The sequence below is a fragment of the Hirundo rustica genome, chromosome 1 (assembly GCF_015227805.2).
Source record: "Hirundo rustica isolate bHirRus1 chromosome 1, bHirRus1.pri.v3, whole genome shotgun sequence".
In the NCBI taxonomy this organism is placed as follows: Eukaryota; Metazoa; Chordata; class Aves; order Passeriformes; family Hirundinidae; genus Hirundo; species Hirundo rustica.
In genome coordinates this window covers 150,195,729-150,217,498 of record NC_053450.1, presented here as the reverse complement: position 1 = coordinate 150,217,498, position 21,770 = coordinate 150,195,729, and the positions used below count along the sequence as shown (strand labels likewise).

The 21,770-nt window shown below is 43.2% G+C and overlaps 1 protein-coding gene across 8 annotated transcripts in view; it reads right to left on the bottom strand.

Moving 5' to 3' along the window:
• The window catches only part of PRKAG2 (protein kinase AMP-activated non-catalytic subunit gamma 2), a 208,616-nt gene that overhangs the window by 46,058 nt on the left and 140,788 nt on the right, over positions 1 to 21,770 (bottom strand). For 7 of the 8 annotated variants that reach the window (XM_040053636.2, XM_040053830.2, XM_040053700.2 and 4 more), the window contains one exon: positions 19,856 to 20,070. In XM_040053636.2, coding sequence (XP_039909570.1) covers positions 19,856 to 20,070 — 215 coding nt within the window. Of the gene's footprint in view, positions 1 to 183; positions 235 to 19,855; positions 20,071 to 21,770 lie in introns of those variants that run through there. The other variant, XM_040054092.2, reaches the window with a different exon arrangement.

Below are 21,770 nucleotides of genomic sequence, written 5' to 3'. Positions count from 1 at the left end.
CGCGGAGCGGGCGGAGGGGAGGGAAGGCGGGACGGCGGCAGCTGCCCCTCGGCCTCCGCACACGCTGCCGCTCGCACACACCGCGGGGGGAGGAACCGGGGGGAGGAACCGAGGCTCGCCCTCCCCCAGCCCATGAAGCCCCGGGTAAAGCCGCGGGCTCAGCCCCGGGCTCCCCGGCCGTGCCTCCTGCGGGCGCCGCCTCTTCCCCGCTCGGCGGGAGCGGCTCCCAGGGCGCCCGTTCTCAGGACGGCGCTTCCCGCCACGCCTCGCCGCTCCCCCCTCCCCCCGGCGGAGCAGTTGGTACGTTCCGTTTTGCTGCAGTCGAGCCCGTTGGCCAGCGGCGGGAGGGGGAGGGAGGTACCACTTCCGCGCGGAAAAGGGAGGAGCAGGATGGGGAGCCTTAGTGCCCCGAGAGCTCTGCCGCGGCAGCCGCCTTTCGCAGTTCGTTCTGCAGCCTCGGTTGTTCTCCAGGCTGCCCTGGACTAAAGCGGTGCTACTGAAGGTGGACCGGGGAAAACCCTTCTGTCCCCCCGCTGGCGGGGGTTGGTACGCTCCCGCGCGTTCACCTGCGAGGCAGCGGCGGGGAAGCGGACGGTTCCACTGCCCCCCCGGGGGGTGTACGGATGTTGAGGGGGTTTCCCCTGTGTGTGACGGGAGCTCCCGCAGTGCGCCGAGTCGCTAGCCCGGCTCTGGGGTGCCCATTATCCCGGGATACCCGCTCTAGCCTGAGTACCGCCATCCCGCGGTGCCCTCTGTCCCGGGGTACCTCCTCTCTCCCGGGGTGTCTTCTATGTCGGGATACCCCCGCTATCCCGGGGTGTTTTCTATGTCGGGTTACCCCCGCCATCCCGGGGTACCCTCTATCCCGGGGTGTTCCCTGTTTCGGGATACCCTCTCTGTCCCGAGGTGCCCTCTATGCCGAGGTACCCGCTCCATCCCGGGGTACCCGCTCTGGGCACGGGCGCCTTCGTTTCCGTTCAAAACAATTCCAGATTAAGATACAATTCAAGATTAGCCCGAATGTCGGCATCTCCCGGGTGAGCGGCGCGGCTCTGCCCTCCCAAAGCCGCCCCGGCAGCAGTGATTCAAGCACGGGGATCACACCATAGGAGGCTTCAGTCGACGAGGGATGGGATTTACTGCGCCCAAATCTGCATCAGAACCCCTAACCCAGGCTACAACAGAAGCGAGGGAAATAAGGAAATATTCGAAATAGAGTCGTCATTTACATTTATTTTGACAGGGAGGTGTGGTAAGCTTTAGCGGGGCTTCCTTAGCTGGAATGAGCAGGTCCTCACTGGCTGCTTAGGAAGCTCAGCAGGACCAGTTCAGACACGGATGCTGTAGAAGGGAATAAGCAGATTATTTCTTTGGCAATGGCAGCAGATCTTGCGGGCAGATACACACATGGATGGTGCTCCAAAGGAGTCACAGGAGTCATCAAGGAACATTTTAAACCTTCTGGTCCCCAAGGGGAAGCTCAGGCTCCAAAAGTTCAGCAAGCCATTCAAGGAGGGAAGGTTGGTAAGATCTAGCATAGCACAGTAATGTCCATAAAACGTAAGGAAATATGAAAGATAAGGAGAATAAAACTATGATGGGGGGAGAGAGCCAACATTTATGGGAAAACAGAAAGCTGTCTTGTAATTTCTCAAGTCCAGCAAAGCTTCAAGCAAGGGAACAAACCGCTGGTGACAGCTTTTTTCTTTTCCCAAGCTACCTCTTTCTAAGGACACTTTTAAGGATATATGAGGAAGTTAACAACAGCCAGTTCTTTACTGTAAAGTTCCTTTGAAAAGAAAGCTATAAAATATTTCATTCATAGGTGTATTTTTAGGATGCTTTCAGGACTTCAGTAAATGTTCTAACTGACCAGTCACACAAGATACCAAAGCAGTTCATATTAATTTATAATATTTTCAGCTTACTAATCAAAATGCTTTGGAAGCTTTTAATTACTTCTGGGAGCTAGCTTTAAAAGCTGTAAATTATTTATCTTTCTTATCGTGTACCTTGATACTGATAAGAGCTCTTAACATCTTTTCTTAATCGAAGGAAGAGAAGGAGATGACACATCTGATTTGAAATAACTGCCATGATTTTGTTTCTTTTTTATTTTAATTTGTTCCCTGTAATTATCTAGAAATCACCAGCCAGGATGAAATGAGGAAATACAACTCTGAGGTTGTTTGGAAGTGATACTGAGACTTGAAAGGTGTGCATTGAATTTCACTCCTACAGAACACGATATGTTTGTAAGAAGTCAGTTAAGCCTATTTCGTGCTACGCTGTGCTGCAAACCTCAGAGCTCCCTGCAAGATCAGGGTTTTACAGTGGCAGAACCTACATCCAGACCAAGAGCACTATGAGAAACTCAGGATAATAAAAAGGCAGTAATTTAATATACAACCGAGATTTGTAATGGAAACATGTACCATCCACACTGCTCAAAAAAGAAACCCAAAGGAAATGGAGAGCTAAAGACTGAAACCCCATCCTTCAACGTGCCTGCAGTCTCACAATTTGTTTCAACCAGTTTTGGAACAAGCTGCTGATCATGGCGTCCCTTTTGCTCCTCGCTTTGCATTCTGGCTCCTTTTGGCTTGTAGGCAACACAGTGAGTCAGAACAGGAAACTGATGCAGCTGAAAACCAAAGGGACTAAAAGAAAAGATTGGGTTTTATCCAGATCAGCTCCTGATCCAACTCACTGTTTAGTTGTATCAGCATTGGCACAGGAATTGTTCAGGGCAGGAGTGACTGTGGGACCACACCTTCTGGGAACAACCCACTCAAGTCAGCCTAAATCATGGTCAAAACACTGTCTGGTTCATTGTGGACAGGATTAGACAAATTAAAAAACATTTTTAACAGTATTGTCTCTCTACAAATTCCTGTCATTTTACAGAAAGATTACTGGCTAAAGATAAAAAAAAATATTTACTGAAAAGGAGCTGTAATTTCCAACAGGGTGATATTAAATCTTGTAAGATTTCCTAATTTCCTACTTTTTTGTTTTGTTTTGTTTTGTTTTGTTTTTGTTTTGTTTTTGTTCTACTGCCATAGAAGGTTTCCTTTAACTATAACCAAGGGATTTATCCAAATTATGCTTCAAAAGTTTGCTATCAAAGTGTGTCAGATAACACAGTTTAACTGTTTGAGACACCCACTGTAACAGGACAGTACACACTTGAATCCTAAATACTGCCAGGGGACATAAATGCTAGAGAGAAACGTTTAGAAGAGAAATATGCACAACCCCAAAACTGCCTGAATACATTTCTTTTTCACCACATTTTTACAGGAATGTTATTTATGCCAAGAACATGGACCTACAACATGACCTTAATACAGCAGTGGCATCAATCTTTGTAGACGCAAAGTAAAAGAATTCACGGTTGATACAACAGCAAAAGTCACAAAAGGTAGATGTAAACAAAAGAGATTTTAGCATTTCTGGGAAGGCTGGAATGCAAATTTTAATAGGTAACTGCTTACTTTGTCTCTGGCTGTTTTCTTTAGCTTCCTAGGGTAAAGGGAGCAAGGAGTGACTAATACTCTGTGGAATTAAAATCAGTCTTGTAAATTATAGATGCACTTACAAAAAATACATTAAAGCTTATCTGATAATCTTTGTTTCTTTTTTTTTGACAATCTAGGAATCCTTTCAGTCCTGTGTCCTTTCATAAGAACATGCTAAGTATTGAAGTCACAGAAATGGTTCAGGGATGTGAACAACAATTAACATCAGCAGATCATTTTTTATACAGCTTCCTGCCATCTTGCCTTACACTCTTTGCTGTAAGTTCGATTCCAAGATATGTAGGAGAACAACCACCCCCATTTTAAGGAGTTATAGGAAAGAAGGATCATCAGCAGGGTGTGCAACCAAGGCCAAAGCACTCTCAGCCTCTCTAAGGAGGGCAGCAGGTGCAGTGAGAGTTCACTGCACTTCTGACACTCTCTTGCCTGACATGCACACGAGCAAACCAGATTGTCTGCGATAAATGACTGCTAAAGGTCACAACAGTATTCTCAAGGAAGGGACTAAGAATTCTTTATCTAACTGGGAGGGTTTAACAGAGGGTTCCACAGAGGTCTGTGCTCTGTCTAACATCATTCAGTGTTTCCACTGATGACTCAGTGAAGAAATAATGAATAACCTGACCACATTTTCAAATGACTCAAAGTGACTCAATGGTAAAAGAAGCTGCTCTTTTAGGGACAGCCCTAGAACTTAAAATAATTTTGAGAATTGCTGCAGTGCTTTGAAAAACAGGATGCACTTTGATATGGGTAAGTAGAGTGTGTTATACAATAGTCAAATGCAAAAATATGATGGGAAAGGATTGACTTCCAGCAGTCATGCAAGGAAAAGACCTGGGAGTTAAACTAAGTGCGAGACTACAATGTCAGTTTCTTGGAAATTAAAAAAAAAAATCACACTATTTACAAATGTGTTATAGGTAAGACATGGAGCATCTGTGCTACACATTCCCTGGTTAGATGCCAGCTGGGATACTGCATTCAGTTTTAGGGATTGAACTCAAGAATGAACTAAAAAAGTCAAAAAAAAGAGGAATAGCAATGATCTACGCATTCAGAAAACATGACCTGTAAAGGAGAACTTGAAAACTTCCCAGTTTTTTCATCTACAAAGGGGAAAAAAACAACAAACAAAAACCCACACAAAAACAACAACCCCCCCCCCCCACCAAACCAAATCAAACCAAACAAAACCACAAACAAACAAACAACCCCCAAACCCCAAAAAACCACAACACCAGAAAAAGAAGACTGAAGGATAATACCTCAACAGTCTCCAAACATGATGTGGTTTTGCAAGAAGAAAAGTGATGAACTATCTTCTGGGTCCACTAGTTATGGGATGAGAAGTTATCTACTTAGCCTTTAGTAAAGAATTCTTAGGCTGGACTTTGGGAGAACTTTCTGAGTGTAACAGAAGTGAAGCACCAGCACGTTTTGCCAAAAAAAAAACCCCTTTAAAATCTCTATCACAGGAGGCTTTAAGCAAGGGATTAAGAAAACCCATTTGTTCATTATTATTTCCATAAAGTTGATTTTGTTGATGGGGAAAGTGAACTTTTAATGTCTCTTCCAGACTTGTTTTTTTTTTTAGATTCCTTAGGGTTCTTTTGTCCTATCTTTAGAAAAATATATATAGTCTTAGTATGGTAATTCAATGAGAATTCTTTATATGTATGTTATGTACAAAACACAGTTTACTAACCATCTATACAAATGTAAATTTTCTTTTCCCCCTCCCTTCAAACAAGTAGCCTTAATTCTGAAATAGAAATATTCTAAAACAAATCTTTTCTGAGTAATAATAAAGATTATATATCCGTCTTTGGTGACTGGGTAGGAATAGAAAGAACAACCTAAAAAAAGAAATCCTGCTGCAAATCACAAGTTTGTGGGGAACAGACTTAGGCATTGCAACAAAAATGTTACCTGTGCTTTATTTAGAAATAGGCATTTCCAGGTAAATTCAAGGCTGCCTTTCTCTTTCCTGATGACTTAATATGGATATGCTGGGGTGCCACCTGCACAGTTCAGCAGTAAAACTGAATGCCTTTCCCAGCACTTCAGAAAAAACAAAACAAAAAAAAAAGGTCTACTTACCTTATAAAACCTAATGGATTGAAGAGCAACAGAAGGAATTCCCATCTAAATGCAAATCAAGGCAAAGCCATTTTGAATGCAAGAGTAAACTACGAATGGTAATTTTCCCACCATTTGCTGCTGCTCTGTACTACAATTACAGTTCTACACAACTAAAGTAGTTAACAACTCTTCTCCTGATGAGCTGTCAAAGAACAACTTACAATTTTTTCCCAAATGTATGTCATAAATATGTTAATTCTCTTGCAATCTGTGCAAAATTAATTTAAAATACTTCCTGCTTATTTTTGGTTTAATTTAGCCCGGTTTGTGAAGTGGAAAAGGACAAATTATCAGGGGAAAAAAAAAAAAAAAAAAGGTTTCATCTGCTGGTTAAACTGTAAATTAAACTTCTACTTGGTTTTTTGTTGCTAGAGAGTGGTAACTGATACCGATGGGTTTATGACAGCTGAGAACACTTGAATCAGTGAGGCTGAGGTCAGGATCCCAGCTTGGATCCCTCCTGTGTTTGAAAATGCCACCTGTGTGGTGCCAAGGCTGCCAGGGTGGCAGCCCCTGAGTCTGTCGGGTGTTTGAGGACATGGCTGTGGTCTGACGGAGTCCTCACCTCATTTCAAAACAGCTCAAAATCCAGTTTGCTGCTGGATAAGAACTCTACCCTGGAAGGGTTTTTTTACTTCATCCAAATACCATCAGAATCTGACTCAGCCAGTGGTCCTAAGCAGGAGTCTTTGGGCATGAAATACAGAACAGCTGTATATTGCATTTTATAACTAGTAACCAGCCTCCTGCTACAGGTATTCTCCCACTTAATAGATATGATATTAGTTATTTTACAGAGTTAATTATGAGTGATAAGCAGTTGGGTGTCTTTAGTAGGTGAAATGGATAACATAAATGTAACAACAATAAATTTTACCCAAATCCTAAATTAAAAAAAAAAAAAAAAGGAAAAACAAAAAGGAAAAAATAGAGTGCATGCTGCACTAGGAAAGATGATGAAATGGACAGTCTTCATTTCTACTAAATCCTCACTGCAATACTGAGCATTGGAATCTGCTTACCCTGGAGATACATGAAACAAACATGCAGAGAGATTGCACAATTTTAGTGGGGAGCCCTTCCTAAATATTTCTGTATGGAAATGAAGTTTAATCCCACTGAGTTTTGTTCCTGACTTAATTGAGAAGGAGAATAGGTTTACAGAACTTCCTTTGATCTAACACCAGAAACAAAGAACGTGTTTTACACACAAACAGTGTCCTCCAGCACCTCAGTTTAAGGCAAAGAAAAATGGTTCCAGTGAGAGAAGAGTTAAGCATTTCTGAAAAATAAACTTCAAAGAAAGTAAAATATGAAGGAATAGACTAGATCCCAAGCTAAACTCCTAGAGAGAAATCAAGGCAGGAGTAGAAAGAGGCAGGATTTGTTTACATAACCTCTAATCTGTAGCTGTGTCTGATCCTGTATCACTCTGCTGCTCAGATAAGGTGGAGTTTAGAGTCAGGAATATCAGAGGCATTCTCTAGACAAGCCCTTGTGGCCAACATTCCTTCCTCAGATTACTCCTGTTGAGTATAGGAGGAGGCCAAATCAAAATTATCAGTGTGACATGTTATTAATCAAACAGCCCAGCCATTTAAATTCTGTCCTTTTGAACACAACTTTCAAAGAAGTCAGGTACTTGTGAGGAACTAATCTGAGTTTGTTATGAATACAGGTGTTAAAAGTGTTCTACCTGACTGCAAACACGGGGATGCCGCTTGGTTTTAACCTCTTCCAGAGTTTTTAAGTGTTCTTGTCTTAAATATTTGTTATTGTATATGATCAAAAAGATGTACTTCAGCTGTTTTTACACATATGCTTGAGTGCTCCTTGGGTTCTTTGAAATAGGACCAACCTCTCATCAAACTCAGTTAAGAGCAAGGGGGAATTATTGCTGGAGAGAGCTGCAGCAATCAGGTACTAAGCATGATTATAGTAGATATTTTCTTGGGAAAAATGTTCATTAAAAAAAAACCAAAAAAACCCCCAGATTAAGATACTACTGATGGTAAAGGTAAGCATTCACCAACTTAAACTGAATGGGAAAGAAGAAAGGGAGCCCACATCGATGTGTCTTCATCTGCTGGCATTGAAGGCAGGATTATTCATGTTAGTTAAAGTTATGCACTTACTTAAGTACTTTAGCTGGATTGAGGCCAGAGTACTGATGAGTAATCTGCAGAACCGAGGCCACTGAGAATAACAAATGAAAAAAAAAAAATACTCAGAGCCAAATCTGATTTAAATAAACACATTCACTATCTACCATTTTGCTTTCTTCATCTTGGTGTTATATTTCAAAGCTCAGTCATGAGCAGTGACTTCACTGTGTGAACATTTATTACACCAGCTTTCAGTGGTATTTTTTAAACTTAAAATGAAACATTCCCCCTAAAAAAGCCTGAAATTAGTTGATACTACACTTGAGGCTTGAGTAAACATCACAAAATTCTAGTAACCTAATTGTAGTCTATCATCAAAATGTGATTTTAGAATCACTGAGTGGTTTGGGTCAGAAGGGACCTTAAAGATCATTTTGTTCCAATCCCTGCCCTGGTCAGGGACACTTTCCACTAGACCAGATTGGCTCAGAGCCCCATCCAACTTGGCCTTGAACACTTTCAGGGATGGGGAATCCACAGCTTCAAGCCCAGTGCCTCACCACCCTTACAATAAAAAAATTCTTCCTAAAACCTATTCTAAACCTTCCCTCCTTCAGTTCAAGACCATTTTCCCCTGTCCAATCACTACATGCCATTGTGAAGAGTCTCTCTCCAACTTTCTTGTAGCGCCTTAAGGCGCTTGAAGGTGCCCTAAAGGTCTCCCTGAAGCTGTCTCCTCTCCATTCTGAGCAGCCCCTGGTCTCCCAGCCTGTCATTTCCATGACCATCAACAGTTCTTAAAGGCTGAAATCGGATCTGTTAAACCTGGACATCAGATGTAGGGCAGAGTTACAAAGGCGTTTTTCTGAGTTATACAGACAACCTTCAGCTCAGAGCTGAGTCACCCACAACCTCAATAAAACTTCAAGAAAGAATTTGCATAGACCTGGACTGAACAAATAACTCCCTCTGTGGCACGAGCTGCTGCGCCACAAGGTGCAGGTCACTGCAGCTAAACAGAAGATGAGCAGCTGCTACAGGTGCTCCCTTTCTGCAGTGCTCATCACACTGAGGATCCCAGGGCGGCTGCAGAAGGAGCTTTTGGAAGCCCTCTCAGAGAGGCAGGCAAAGACAACGGTGTCTTTTTCCAGTGCAGTTCTAGGAGGACTTGGGGCTTGTGTGTTTGCATTCGATTTGAAGCCCACCCCAGAGCTGACAAACTCGAGGCCTGAGTGCTACCAGAGGCCCCACTAAGGCTTGTGAGGCCTGTTATCTCCCGGTAGCTGCTATTATGCACAAACCAACCAATACATTAATAAACTTCCTTCAACACGGAGATTACGGTTGGCCTGTAATCTCCAAGGAAATTAATTTTTGACTAAAAGCTGTTTTTCAGATAGCACTGAATGTACACAGCTTGAGGAACCTAAGCCTCTTCCTGAATTCATTCCACATCTACTGCTGATCACTCCAGGCCTCGTAGTTTCCGTGCGCCGCTTCTCTTTTTTACTGTTACGCACAAAAGAAATCTGCAACGACAGCAACACACTACGGATACCCTCCTTCTGCCAGGCATCCTTTCCCTTTTCACAGCCTCTTAACTACATCCTTCCCTCATTCCAGGGATGCTGGCAGTGAAATCCCATGGACTGAAACAAGGGCTGTGCTGAGCGAGAAGCATATCGAGCACGAGAGCCCAACGTTTCATGACTACAAACAAGATCATAAAGGGACATGCAAATAGTGCTAAGGCTTTGCCCTGTATTCCAGGAAGTAGAATTGAAAAGAATTGAAATTAGTTCCCCGCTGAGGACCAGGGATCCAGCGAGGCAGCCACCGCACTCATGTTCCTGCAGAGCTGGTAGAGGTGCAGACACAAAGGTTCGTTCACGGGCAGTGGGTGCTTTCGGTGTGGGTATGGCAAATGCTGGGTTCACAGCAGATTGAGTCTGTAGCTAAACGTCTGGAAGAGCTGAAATTACTTCTTGACATGCCCCCCTGGGGCTCAGAAGAGGAGCCTACTTCCCAGTGATCTTTTGTGTAAATCTCGATGTGCTCTGAAAACACGAGGGCTTGCTGGCCACAGTTACAGCCTGCAGTATAAAAGCCTGTTGCTACAAACTTTAAACACAACACATTCTATCTATGGTTAGCTTATCTTAAGCCACTTGTAGCTCCTGTTCAAAAAATATGAGTTATGTAGAATTTTTTTAACTATTTATCACTATAATATTTCTGACTTAGCAGTGTAGCCCCATTTTTTTATAAATGGGAAAATGATGCCCTGAGAAACCAAGGAAGCTAGGGCTGCACAAGTGATCTTTGATGGGGCAGATGGTTGCAGCCAGGTCTCTCTCATCAGCTACTGGCACTGTTTCTCTCCTCTTCAAACTCTTGCTTTCCTTAATGACTCTGAGACTGAAACATTCATTGAATTCCAAGATTTTTTTCTCCTGAAATAGCAACAGCCAAATCCTCAAGGGCATGAAGAAAAGGAGGTTGAAGAATGCATCCATATCTTCGCAGTGTAACCTCTGTACCCATAAAAACTTTGACGATGGAAGAAACTACTTGGTGACCAGTTTATATTGTACAACAGCCATGCCCTCATGGCATACTGCAGGAAAGAATGAAATGTACTTTCTGTGCAACTATTTTGTATAAAGAATTGTGTGGCCAGCAGTACCAAGGAAATGATTGTCCCTGTGTAGTCAGCACAGGTAAGGTCACACCCCAAGCACTGTGTCCAGTTCTGAGCTCACAACAAGAAAGATATTGAGGGGCTGGAGTGTGTCCAGAGAAGGGCAATGGAGCTGGAGAAAGGTCTAGAGAGTGAGCTCTGTTAGCAGCAGCTGAGGGAGCTGGGGTGTTTAGCCTGGAGACAAGGAGCCTCAGGGGACACCTTCTCAATCTCTACAGCTCCCTGACAGCAGGGTTCAGCCAGGTGGGGGTCTGGCTCTGCTCCCAGGCAACAGTGACAGGTCATAGCCTCAAGGTGCATGAGAGGAGGTTCAGTTTAGACATCAAGGCCAATTTCTTCATGGTAAGGGTTGTTAAACATCGGAGAGCCACCATCCCTGGAGGTGTTCGAGAAATGACTGGATGTGGGACTCAGTGATGAGTGGAAGGTTGGACTCAATGATCTTAGAGGTCTTTTCCAGCCTGAATGATTCTGTAATTCTGTATTCTTCGCAGTGCTTCCTAAGAGATCAGCTTTGGCAGTGTCCTCTTCCTGTGTGTGGGATGTCTGTTGGGATTTACTTTTGTGCTGTTGTTTCTGGCAGGCTCAAGGGAAAGGGGTAGGAAAGGGCTCAGGTGTCTTCTCTCATAAGCCAAGTCTCCACCAGTAACTGTTCCCATTTACACAAAGAGCTCGATCCTGAGGCAGGACACACCATGAATATTTCCAATTGAATACAATCCTGACTCCCAAAGAAATGCCAGACACACAACAGTACGCAGATAGCAATCTTCCAGCTGCTGCCCTCCCTGCCACTCACTCAGCAGCAGTTTTCCACTGTCACCAAAATCTCCTCTCCTCTCCTCTCCTCTCCTCTCCTCTCCTCTCCTCTCCTCTCCTCTCCTCTCCTCTCCTCTCCTCTCCTCTCCTCTCCTCTCCTCTCCTCTCCTCTCCTCTCCTCTCCTCTCCTCTCCTCTCCTCTCCTCTCCTCTCCTCTCCTCTCCTCTCCTCTCCTCTCCTCTCCTCTCCTCTCCTCTCCTCTCCTCTCCCCTCCCCTCCCCTCCCCTCCCCTCCCCTCCCCCCCCCTCCCCTCCCCTCCCCTCCCCTCCCCTCCCCTCCCCTCCCCTCCCCTCCCCTCCTCTCCTCTCCTCTCCTCTCCTCTCCTCTCCTCTCCTCTCCTCTCCTCTCCTCTCCTCTCCTCTCCTCTCCTCTCCTCTCCTCTCCTCTCCTCTCCTCTCCTCTCCTCTCCTCTCCTCTCCTCTCCTCTCCTCTCCTCTCCTCTCCTCTCCCTCAGTTTTTTTTGAACCTTTAATAATTTCCTCAATTCTTTTTTTATCCTCTGTCCTTCAGCTTCCTTTCTCATGTTCAGTACCTGCTGTTGTAATTTTAAAATATTTTAATAGACCATAAGAATTGCACAAAGACCCTGATCCAGCAAAGTGATTCGAAACACAGCTTTAAGTGCTTCAGTAGTGTTGACTCCTGCAGAGCTCCCACTGTGCTTAAATCCAACCACACATTTAAGTGTTTTCCTGGATCAAGGCCATCCCCACACTGACATCAGCCAGAACAAAACAGCACCTGAAATTCAGCAACATAAATACACAGCAACCTCAACCAAAGCCAGTGCTGTAACCTTCAGGTTACCTTTCCTCAGTGCCTTCTGTCATTGCTAACTCTGTTATGGCTGCACTTCGAATCTCTTTTGCAAGCAGGCACTGGAAGTCGTGTTCAGGAACAACCCCGCTTAAGCCAACGCTTTCTTACGGTATTAGAATTTGCCTGGACTGTTTTGCTAGCTCAGGCTCGTGGACAATAAGGTTCCCAGGGCAAAAAGCAGGTTTATTTTTCTGCTTGGATCATGTGTGCTCATATACCACAAAATAGCAATTAGTAACTTTCTGTTCAGAGGTACAAGGAAGAAGATTCTCTACATAGCACAGATGCCCTGACTTGTGCAGTTGTAAGTGAAAAAGTATGATAGATCAAAATTTCCAAAGTCCAAGCTATTCACCTGAGCGTTGGCACCTTACTGTAATTCTGCTCCCTCCCTTTCTTTTGCAAACCTTATGCCTCCATTATTTTTTTTTTATTCTCTGTTGATTACTTCACTGGTTTACACTTCAGTTTATTAGTCCCACATGGTTGAAGCCTTGTCCTTTGTTAATCATAAAATAAGATTATGCACACCTTGGGCCCTGCACAAATCATTATTGTCTTCCCACAAATGCCTTCCACATGGCCCCACCCTCGGTTCCAGCTGAGAACTGAGCTGCTGTTGTGAACAAGCTCAAAGAATAAATATTTTGCATTCATTTCACCAGCACAATGGAAACATTTTTCCAGGCTGCTGCCAAGATGGTATCTAGTCCTCCTCTGACTCAGCAGCCCATGCAGCTGACTTTCAAATGGCCAAACTTGCTTGATTGTAATCTTAAAAGGAAAAAAAAAAAAAAACAAAACCACAACAACCAGCTGCATTTTTAAAGAGCTGTATTGCTCTCCTCTTGCACAAGCAGGTAGTGACACTATGAAATGTGAAAGCTGGGAGAAAGAAGTCAAACAGGAGTGAGCCCTTTTTGGGATGTCCCCTTTATTTTTTCCAGTTTCACCAGTTTTTTTCATCCAGTCAGAGGAAGGGCTTGGGGAATGTTGTGAAGAAGTGTGAAAGAAATATGACTGCTTTATGCAGAAAATTTCCTTCTGCTATAAACCAGCCTTTTACATTTTTTAAAGCTCTGTTGGCCATTAAAGACAGTGTATCTAAAAATAAAATACAGACAAAACTGGGTTAAGAGAGATGAAGATGGCTAGGAACTCTAAGAATTTATGGAATTCCCTTTCATATGTTTCCTTCCTTTCCAAATGTTTATGGAATTCCCTTCCATAAACATTTTTTCCCTTATTCTTAGGTCACTTTCCCTCAAGTCCAATCCAGAAGAAGGAGAGGAGCAACCAAACAGGTTCAAAGCTGTTTATCTCTCCTCCATTCTCATGGGAAAACTTTGGTCTATAATCCCTACTGCTTTGTGAATAAACAGCCCTGATGGTGAATGACTTCAGTGTTCCAAAACTGTCCAGACACAGCTGGTAAGGAACCCTACGTGAAACTGCAGCTTTATATTTAATCACAGTGTAGGCATCTGGCTTCTAATCACTGATGGAGGTTACTCCTACCAGAAGTTCTGATCTTCTAAGCAGAATAACAGGATGCTTATTAAATTAACAAGTCTAAAATTCCAAATAAACCATGCCAGGAGAAATCAGTTCAATGGGTAAAATGAGGCTGTCCCTCCAGCACCCTCTTACATCATGGTACTTAACCAAAAGATATCTATTTATATAGACACACGAGGCCAGATCCTTAGGTTTAGCCTTTTTATACCATGCATAGTGCAGGATTTAGGGTGATAAAAGTAATTTAGGTTTAAGCTACTAACTCTGTCTTCAGGGTGCTGGGGTCATGATTTCGGTACCAATGAGGGTCTTAAAGCCCCAGAGATGCTCTAATTTTAATTGCCTTAGCTACTTATAGCCTTATGAGAGGTCTCAAAGCAGCTGGGAATTGATTGGACTCAGCTTTCTGGCTATTCATCCTTTCCACCTCTCCTTCCTCCTTTTGATCTAGGACTAGGAGGAACAGGAATTGTAGGACTTCATGTCATTAAATTCTCCACTGAGCAAACCCATAGGTAGTTGATTAAATTATTTCTGTAGCTGCAGAAAAAGCCACAAGTTGACACAGACACACATTTCCTTAGGGCGGAAAAAGAATCATCTTTATGCAATAAAATTTCTCTGCGTTGTAAGATTGCACGAATCTGGACACTGCAACCAGAATAGAAATATATGAGATCACCAGTGTTTCAGGAGGTTGTGGTTGAAATGTTTTTCTTTTAAAACAAGTAAGTAGCTTTTAAAAAAAACCCCAATGAATTAATCAATATAAAAGGGATAGCAAGATGCTTTTTGCACATTTGAAATACTAAAATGGGAGAAAAACACCAAATGGGATACAAAAGATATGACTAATAGGGAGAAAGTGAAGTGAGGAAACCGAATATTAATAACATGGGAGCTGTGATTAAAAAGCAGTGTGATATAGCTGAAGCTTTCTATTTTTGTAAAGTTCAGGTTCATTTATTCTTTACGTCCCACTAAATCTCACTATGGACTTTCCAACCATATTAAATAATTCTCCCATGAACTTATATTTGATTCAGTGGAGCCACCATCATGCTCTGTCAAAGGAGATTGAAATCAAATCATGTGGGCTCCAAACATTTTCCCAGCAGTATTTTTATAATCGTTGCAGGGTTCATCACAGAGTGATTCCTTTACTAGATTTTCAACTAATTAGTTATGTGCCCACTATTGGAGAAATATTTTAAATTTAAATACATTTTCACATGGATAGCAACAGCCCCCATGGGGAAAAAGGATTAAACAAGGATAGCTTGTTAGAGCCCATGGGATCTCTTAGGGAACACAATCACCTCCCAGGAGTGCTGCTATTAAGGCACTTAAAAGGAGCCTGGACACACCAGCACCGCCAGAGCTCTGTCACTGGTAAATGACAGCCTCTGGGGCTCTAATTTTGGTGATCAGTTTACTGTGGTGTGAATCACAGCTGAACCACAGTAATGTCTTGGCACTCTCATACACTGCCTTAAACCACACAAATACCGAAATAAGGAGCTCTGGTACAGTGGAAAACTGGATTCCTTTTTTTCCCAGCCTGTTTTTTTGGGTGTTTTTTTTTCATTTTTAATTTTTTTTTAAAGACAGCCTCAGAATCAAAGAACACTTTTCTGTTCTCTTCATCAGATTTCCATCTCCTTACTCACCCAGAAGATTCTGGAGCTCTGATAGGTGGCATGGCTTTTTGGAGAGAGCCAAAGCAAAGGACCTGCTGCACACATCCTGGTTCCCAGGCTCCCTGCCAGCACAGGGTGTGATGTAACAGCCTCTCTCTCAAGCTGAACAAGTTAACAGCCCTGTTTCGGAGTTTACTACATTTTGGCTAAGAAACAGCATGAATAGCTTTGCGGGGAAGCGCTACTGTTTAACAAGCGAGTAGCTGCAGGAACAATCTGGTTTGTCCCTTTTATCCAGGACTGGAAGAGAGTTCCAGCTGTACATTACATCTCCTCTCTCCCACATGCTGGAGCAGCGAGGACTGTGCACAGTGAATACAGACCAGACTCCCTTCTGTGTGCTCTGTCTGCAGCTTTACCAGGACTCACTCACACAAGCTAAGAGTAAGTCTCTGACGACCTCCTGGCTGACTTTTCCTCTTGTTAAGAAAGTTCTGGGAAATTACTTGGCTTGGAAGTTATTAGGAGGACAGTGGCTCACTACACAATAATATGGCAAGGACCATTGGTAGGCATGTTCTGCCTTTGTCACTTCTTGTGAGCAGAGGAAGCCCCAGCCTTGTTTTCCACCAAAAGAGACCTCAAAGGCAACTCTGCAGTCTGGAGCCAGCACCTTCTGGCCTGGGCTCCTCTCATGCTGGGAAAGGGGAAACCAGGAGATGAGGTACCAAGCACTGCTTGTGTTTGCAGGGAGTAGTGCTATTTCCACAATGTCTCATGCATGAGGGGAAGAAGAAAGGATGAAAAAAAAGGGCACAACCACCTAACGCCCAGCGTACCACATTCCACTTCGAAAAACGGACACGGCGGAAACAGGGCAGACAGGTTCGTTACTGAATTCGCACCGCATTCCTTTCATGGCTCGTAATGTCACACTAGAGAAGAGTTCTCATTTACCACTTACTGCCTGGAGCTTACACCATCCAAACAACACCAGGCCAAAGTACAGAGTCGTGAACTGCATTGTGAGAAATCAAATTGCTCCTCTGCCGTTTCATGCAGCACTCGGTGATCTTTAGGCGCGGCTTTGATCTCTTATCAGCTGAATTTCTCATTATAACCTTCTAACTCTGCCACTAAGAACACCTACCCGTGCAGGGGAGAGCCTGGCAGAGCTGCTGCAGCGGTGACAGCCCCAGCACTTCTAGTTTTGGGCATCTGAGGAGTGCCTGGATCAGAAATGCAGCACCAGGAGTCAATCCCTTCCTTCACAGCCCCCTGGGGATCTGATTCATCCCCAGCAAATGCCTCTCTGGGGGATGCAGAGACAACTGGAGCTACTGCACTCCCAGCTTAAGCAGCTCAGAGAGGTTTCTAAAGTTAGGTGGGATAAATCCAGACCTTGGTGATTACCACAGACATCCATTCAGCATGAGGTTAATTGCTTAGCTTTGTGTACCGTGTTGAGGTGATACCTACTGAAGGAGGATCTCCCTCCCTCAGGAACTGTCTCCCCCTATTTATTCCCCTTCCCAGAATCAAAGGCTTAAAAATTGCATGAAAATGCCCACTGTTGGTAGTGCTACTAAAACATGAAAGGTTTTGGTTATATCTCCTGGGAAATAAGTGTTTTTAGTCTTCCCTCCATGTCTTCTCTCTTACTGAACAAATTTAACCATTCTGCACCCGACTCTCAGACAGGTAAAAAACAATTTCAGAACCAGCTTCAAATGCCATTAATTATAAAAACGGGCAAAAATTAATTCCAAGTCCTGATACTATGTAACTTCCTATTGTTATCCGTTCTTCTGGTTTGTTTTTGTTTTTTTAAATAATATTTCCAGGTCTAGGTCTAAGTGTTCCTCTTTCCTACTGCAATATATTTAGCAATCATAAATCATTTATAATAGTTCTGAGGTCTCACATATTATCATTTCCAGTTAAACAATGTAATGAGTAAATGAGATTTAAGCTGACAGAGCCCTGTAGATAAGAGTCAACTTCTCATTTCAGATGTCAGTATAGAAGCTTCCATATCATTGAACAGATCACCTAACAGCATGGCCACTATGAAACCATTTACCATAAAATTTGTAGTGTGTTTTTAAAATAACTGAAATTGTTCTGCCAGCAAATAGTGATGTATGTAAAGAAGAAATGAGTTTGCCTCTTACAGATTTGCTTATGGCACACGATTGTGAAATGATGTATTTATTAACACACAGCTCAGAATAAATGAAATGTTTGAAATACAGAACTCAAGTCAAGAATGTTTTTCTGTTGCTGTTGTATTTGCAAAGGAATGTTGAGTCAATAATTTGCAGGGATCAAAATACACGACTGTGCTGAGAGAACACTCAGCAGCTTCAGATTCATGTCCTTCAGCAGGAACTCAGCCTTTTCCTCTAACAGTTTCTCCTTCTAAAAGAGAATGGCAAATCTAATCTCTCTTTCCAGTCTCTGTTGAAAATTAAACATCCAGAGCTTTGTTCCTCACTGATCTGTGGCTGCTGACTTTTATTGCCAAGTAAACCCAAACCCTAATGATTCACTGGCAAACCTGCACTGCTCTCAGACACAAATGAGCACAGAGGTACCAGTCAATCAGGTTCTAGACATCCCACCTATTTCTGTATCTTCTGAGCAGGAGAGAATTGAGTCCAGCATTCTGAGTTACCCCCAGACTCTCTCTTGTACATATATACAAGCACAACTGCTCATAAAAACCTGCTGAGAATTCTGTTTCTTTATTCTGGCATCTTCTACTTAACTTCGTGTTGTCTGAATCAGCAAATAATCAAAAACAAAACAAACTTTTCAGTCTTTCAGTCAGTGGAATGTGCTAAGATTTTGCTGTTTTCTCACTTCTATTCTAACAGGTACAAAAGACTCTTCTGTAGCTGCATAACACAGATGAACATATTCATATGCAAATAATATGACTGATTGACTAAAACCTACCCAAAATGTTTTTGTATCCTGCAAACCTTTGGATTTAATAATTTCTGTATCCCAAGAATATACTGACATGGAAAGGCAGTGAGCTGGCTGCAGAAAAGTTACTGCTGGAGTTCCCAACTATCCATGTAGAACTTATTTTATTTAATACTTTAATGATTTACTTTTGCACAGCAGAAGAACAGAAAGTCTGTAATTTGTAGGGAGAGTTTGGCTGCTTGATCTAAGAAAACCAAGTTTGGCTACTGGCACAACAGGATGTAGCAAACAATGAATGAAAATGGCCATTAATTATAAGAGCAAATAGTTATAACCTGTCCATGAAAAAATTATGTTGAAAATCAGAGACTTCCTAACCTTTACAGAAGAGGCCCCTAAAAAAGGGCAGGTGTTTTATGGGATGTGTGTGAACGACTTGAAAGAAGCAGATGGACTCTGATCCAGGACCCAAATGCTTTCAGCATCACAACAGCTGCTGCTACTGGAGGTACCTCACACAAAAGCAAAAAGGCTTTGGGATTGCTGTGTTACTGTGCTCAGATCCTGGAACAGCTTTCCCATGGGTGAGTGGGAGGAAACTTCCTGCTTTTAAATAAATTACTGAGAACTGGAATGAAACAGAACTCGTCGCTGTTCAACAGAGCAAGTGACCTCATGAACCTGTACGGCCTTTGCAGTTCTAGATTTCTAGACACAAAAGATCTTGAAGATTTTATATTTTGGAGGGGAAAAAAAGCAAGAAAAGCTGGGCCAGGCAGATGCAGGGTAGTTTACTCCAGTGACAGATCATGGTCTGCTGGCTCCATGAGTCACAGGAATGGAAAGATAAAGGTAATGTGAAGGAAATAACACAACAGGAAAAGGGGGCAGAAAGGCAGAGGAGCAAGAAAAGGAGAGTGATGCCTCTGAGGCTCAGGCTGGCCAAGGGAGCGGGGAGGAGGCACAGAGCTGTGCAGTACTGGAGAGTATCAGAGGCTGGAATTCATGTGTTCCCAGGAACTGAGTTCATGCATTACCAGGAACTGAAGAAACCACTCTTATGAAGACACCTTTGCTATGTGGGAGGCTGCATAAATGCTCTGGTAGAGCTGCCCTTCATTTTTTACTCTCTGAGCTGGGGCAGGAGGTGTGATAGCAACTTGTGCTATTAGTCACCAGCTGTCCCAGTCATCTCAGACTCCAGAGGCAGCAGGAACTCAGAATCCCTACAGCTCAGACTGTGAATTTCTTTTTTATATGCTCTCTTTGGCTGCTAACTCTCTCATCAGCTCTTCTTAAGGGACATAAAAGACAATCCTAAATAAAATTTTATCCGTCTCTGGGGTGGCATCTCAGCAGTGAGATGAGATCTGAAGCCATTGCAAAACTCACTCTGAAAGCAGGGCAAAGATTAGTTACTATCTGGGTAAATCAGGAGGGAGCCACCACCTTTGGATTCCCAGTTCCCTCAGCCAAACTCTGAAGTAAACTGAAGTAAAAAGCCTCGTTCTCGTCGTGTCCCACAGCATGGACACACACGCTGCAGCCCAGCAGCTGCAACACAAGACACAGTCCACAGCACAACCCTGCACATTTCCCAGTGGAATACAGGACACAAGCTTTACTTACTGGTTTTGAGGTAGCACAGGGAGCTGGTGTCATGATGGGAGGCTTGGCTGCGCTTTGAGATGGAGGCAGAGGGAATCTCTGCCCTGTGTCCGGAGGCGAGGAACAGTGGATCCGTGTCTCTAGTCTCTCAGGCTCATGCTTATAGGATTCAAGAGGAAACGTGGGCTGCTTGGTCACTTGTGTTGGGGTAGATGGAGAAGAGGAGAGGCTAGAGGCTGTGAACAACAATAATGACCAAAGATCAGTTCAGGTGAAAAGCAGACGATCTCGGCTTTCCAGAAATCCTATACTTTTTCATCACGTTTCCCCAAACAAAAAGTAGGGATCTCACCTCCTTGTTTATGAAAGGGAATCTGTGCCTTGCCATTGAAACTCTTTTAAGCTGGGTGAACTGTCTGATCCACTGCAGGGAGGCTGAGCGGCAGGATGGCAGTGCTGGAGGTTTGTGTTGTATTAACCTCCTCTCTGATTGCTTATTTCTAAAATGACACTCAGCACGGGCATGACTTTATTGTTGTCATTTTAATACTCCTGTGAGTCTCGGGATTACCTTGATCTCATGGCACACGGCTCAAACCCTTTAATGGTTGCTTTTTCTTCTTTTTCATTATTTTAACAGTATTTCAGCCAGCAGTGAAAATACAATTAGGAGCAGAGGCAAAATGGAACAGGGCATATTTCTCCTGAGCCTCAGTTTGCTTTCTGTAAAGCTCTTGTACTGCGTTTATACAAACTAAAATCATTTTCAGCTGCCTTTGAGGAAAAAGATTGATTTTATCTTTTGTCAAAAATCAGTGTCAGCAGCAGATAATTTCTCTTGTGAGCACCCTGTTTTTATTTGACATGTGTCTGTACCCCAGTTGTATTTTTGGTTATGTTTCTAGGGCAGCTCTGAATTGTGAACAAATAGATTCAAACTGCATTAATCCCCATTTAAGAACCAGCAGATAACCCCCACCAGTCAGAAAATTCAGGTTCCAACATCTGTGTTTCTGGTTGCATGCACATCAGCAAACCAAGGATGGTTCTCTGGTGCCAGCATAAATCAGGACAGACTTAGATGCATAAAAACCATGAGGCTGAACTGGGATATGTATTTTTAAGTGGGCTGTAAGACCTCTGAATTTGGCTCATTTCTTGTGCTTCCATAGATTTGTGTAGATGATCAGTTGGTCCAAAGGGGACAAACCCCCATAAATGGAGAGCAGATTAACAAGAATAAAATCGCAGGCCACTCAAAGGAGTGTTTGAGAACGCAGTGTTGCATTTTCATGGTAAGTCTGGCTCCTTGGTGTGAGCTTTCAGGGCTCCACCAGAGATTATTGCACCAGAGGTTCTTTCCTAAATTCCTAGACTTGGAACACTGGACATTCAACAACTCAGGGAGGGATCTATGAATAGTTTCTTGAAGAAACTATAACTCCTGTCATATCTGGGGAAGAGCTAGCATACTCTGTGTTTAAAGGAATTAACATGTAATACGGGTAACTGTTCTTTACCTATTATTCTTCTTTGAAAACAACCTTTCTTGATGGCTTTTACATAATAAGAGACTTAACTCTATAATAATAGAGTCACTCAACATGAAACCTGCAAAATAATTAGACTCTAATTTGTTTTATTAATAGTGGGTTTAGTGGTACAGAGTACTGTATTTATTTCTTCCAAAGAAAATCTTAATTCTCACTGATAAAATTTAGCTTTTCTGGAAACAAGAAGGACCCCCTACTCAGTCCCTACCTTTGGTCCTTTTCCAAACTTGCAGCTAGACTTGCACTTAATTTGGTTTTCAAAGAGCCCTGCAGCTCTGCCAGCCAAGCAGCAATACCTCAGGCCCAGAGGAGACTGGGGTTGGAGGCAGGTACAGATGTTGGCAGATGTGACCAGGCAAGAGTAACCACCCTGGCATTTTGAA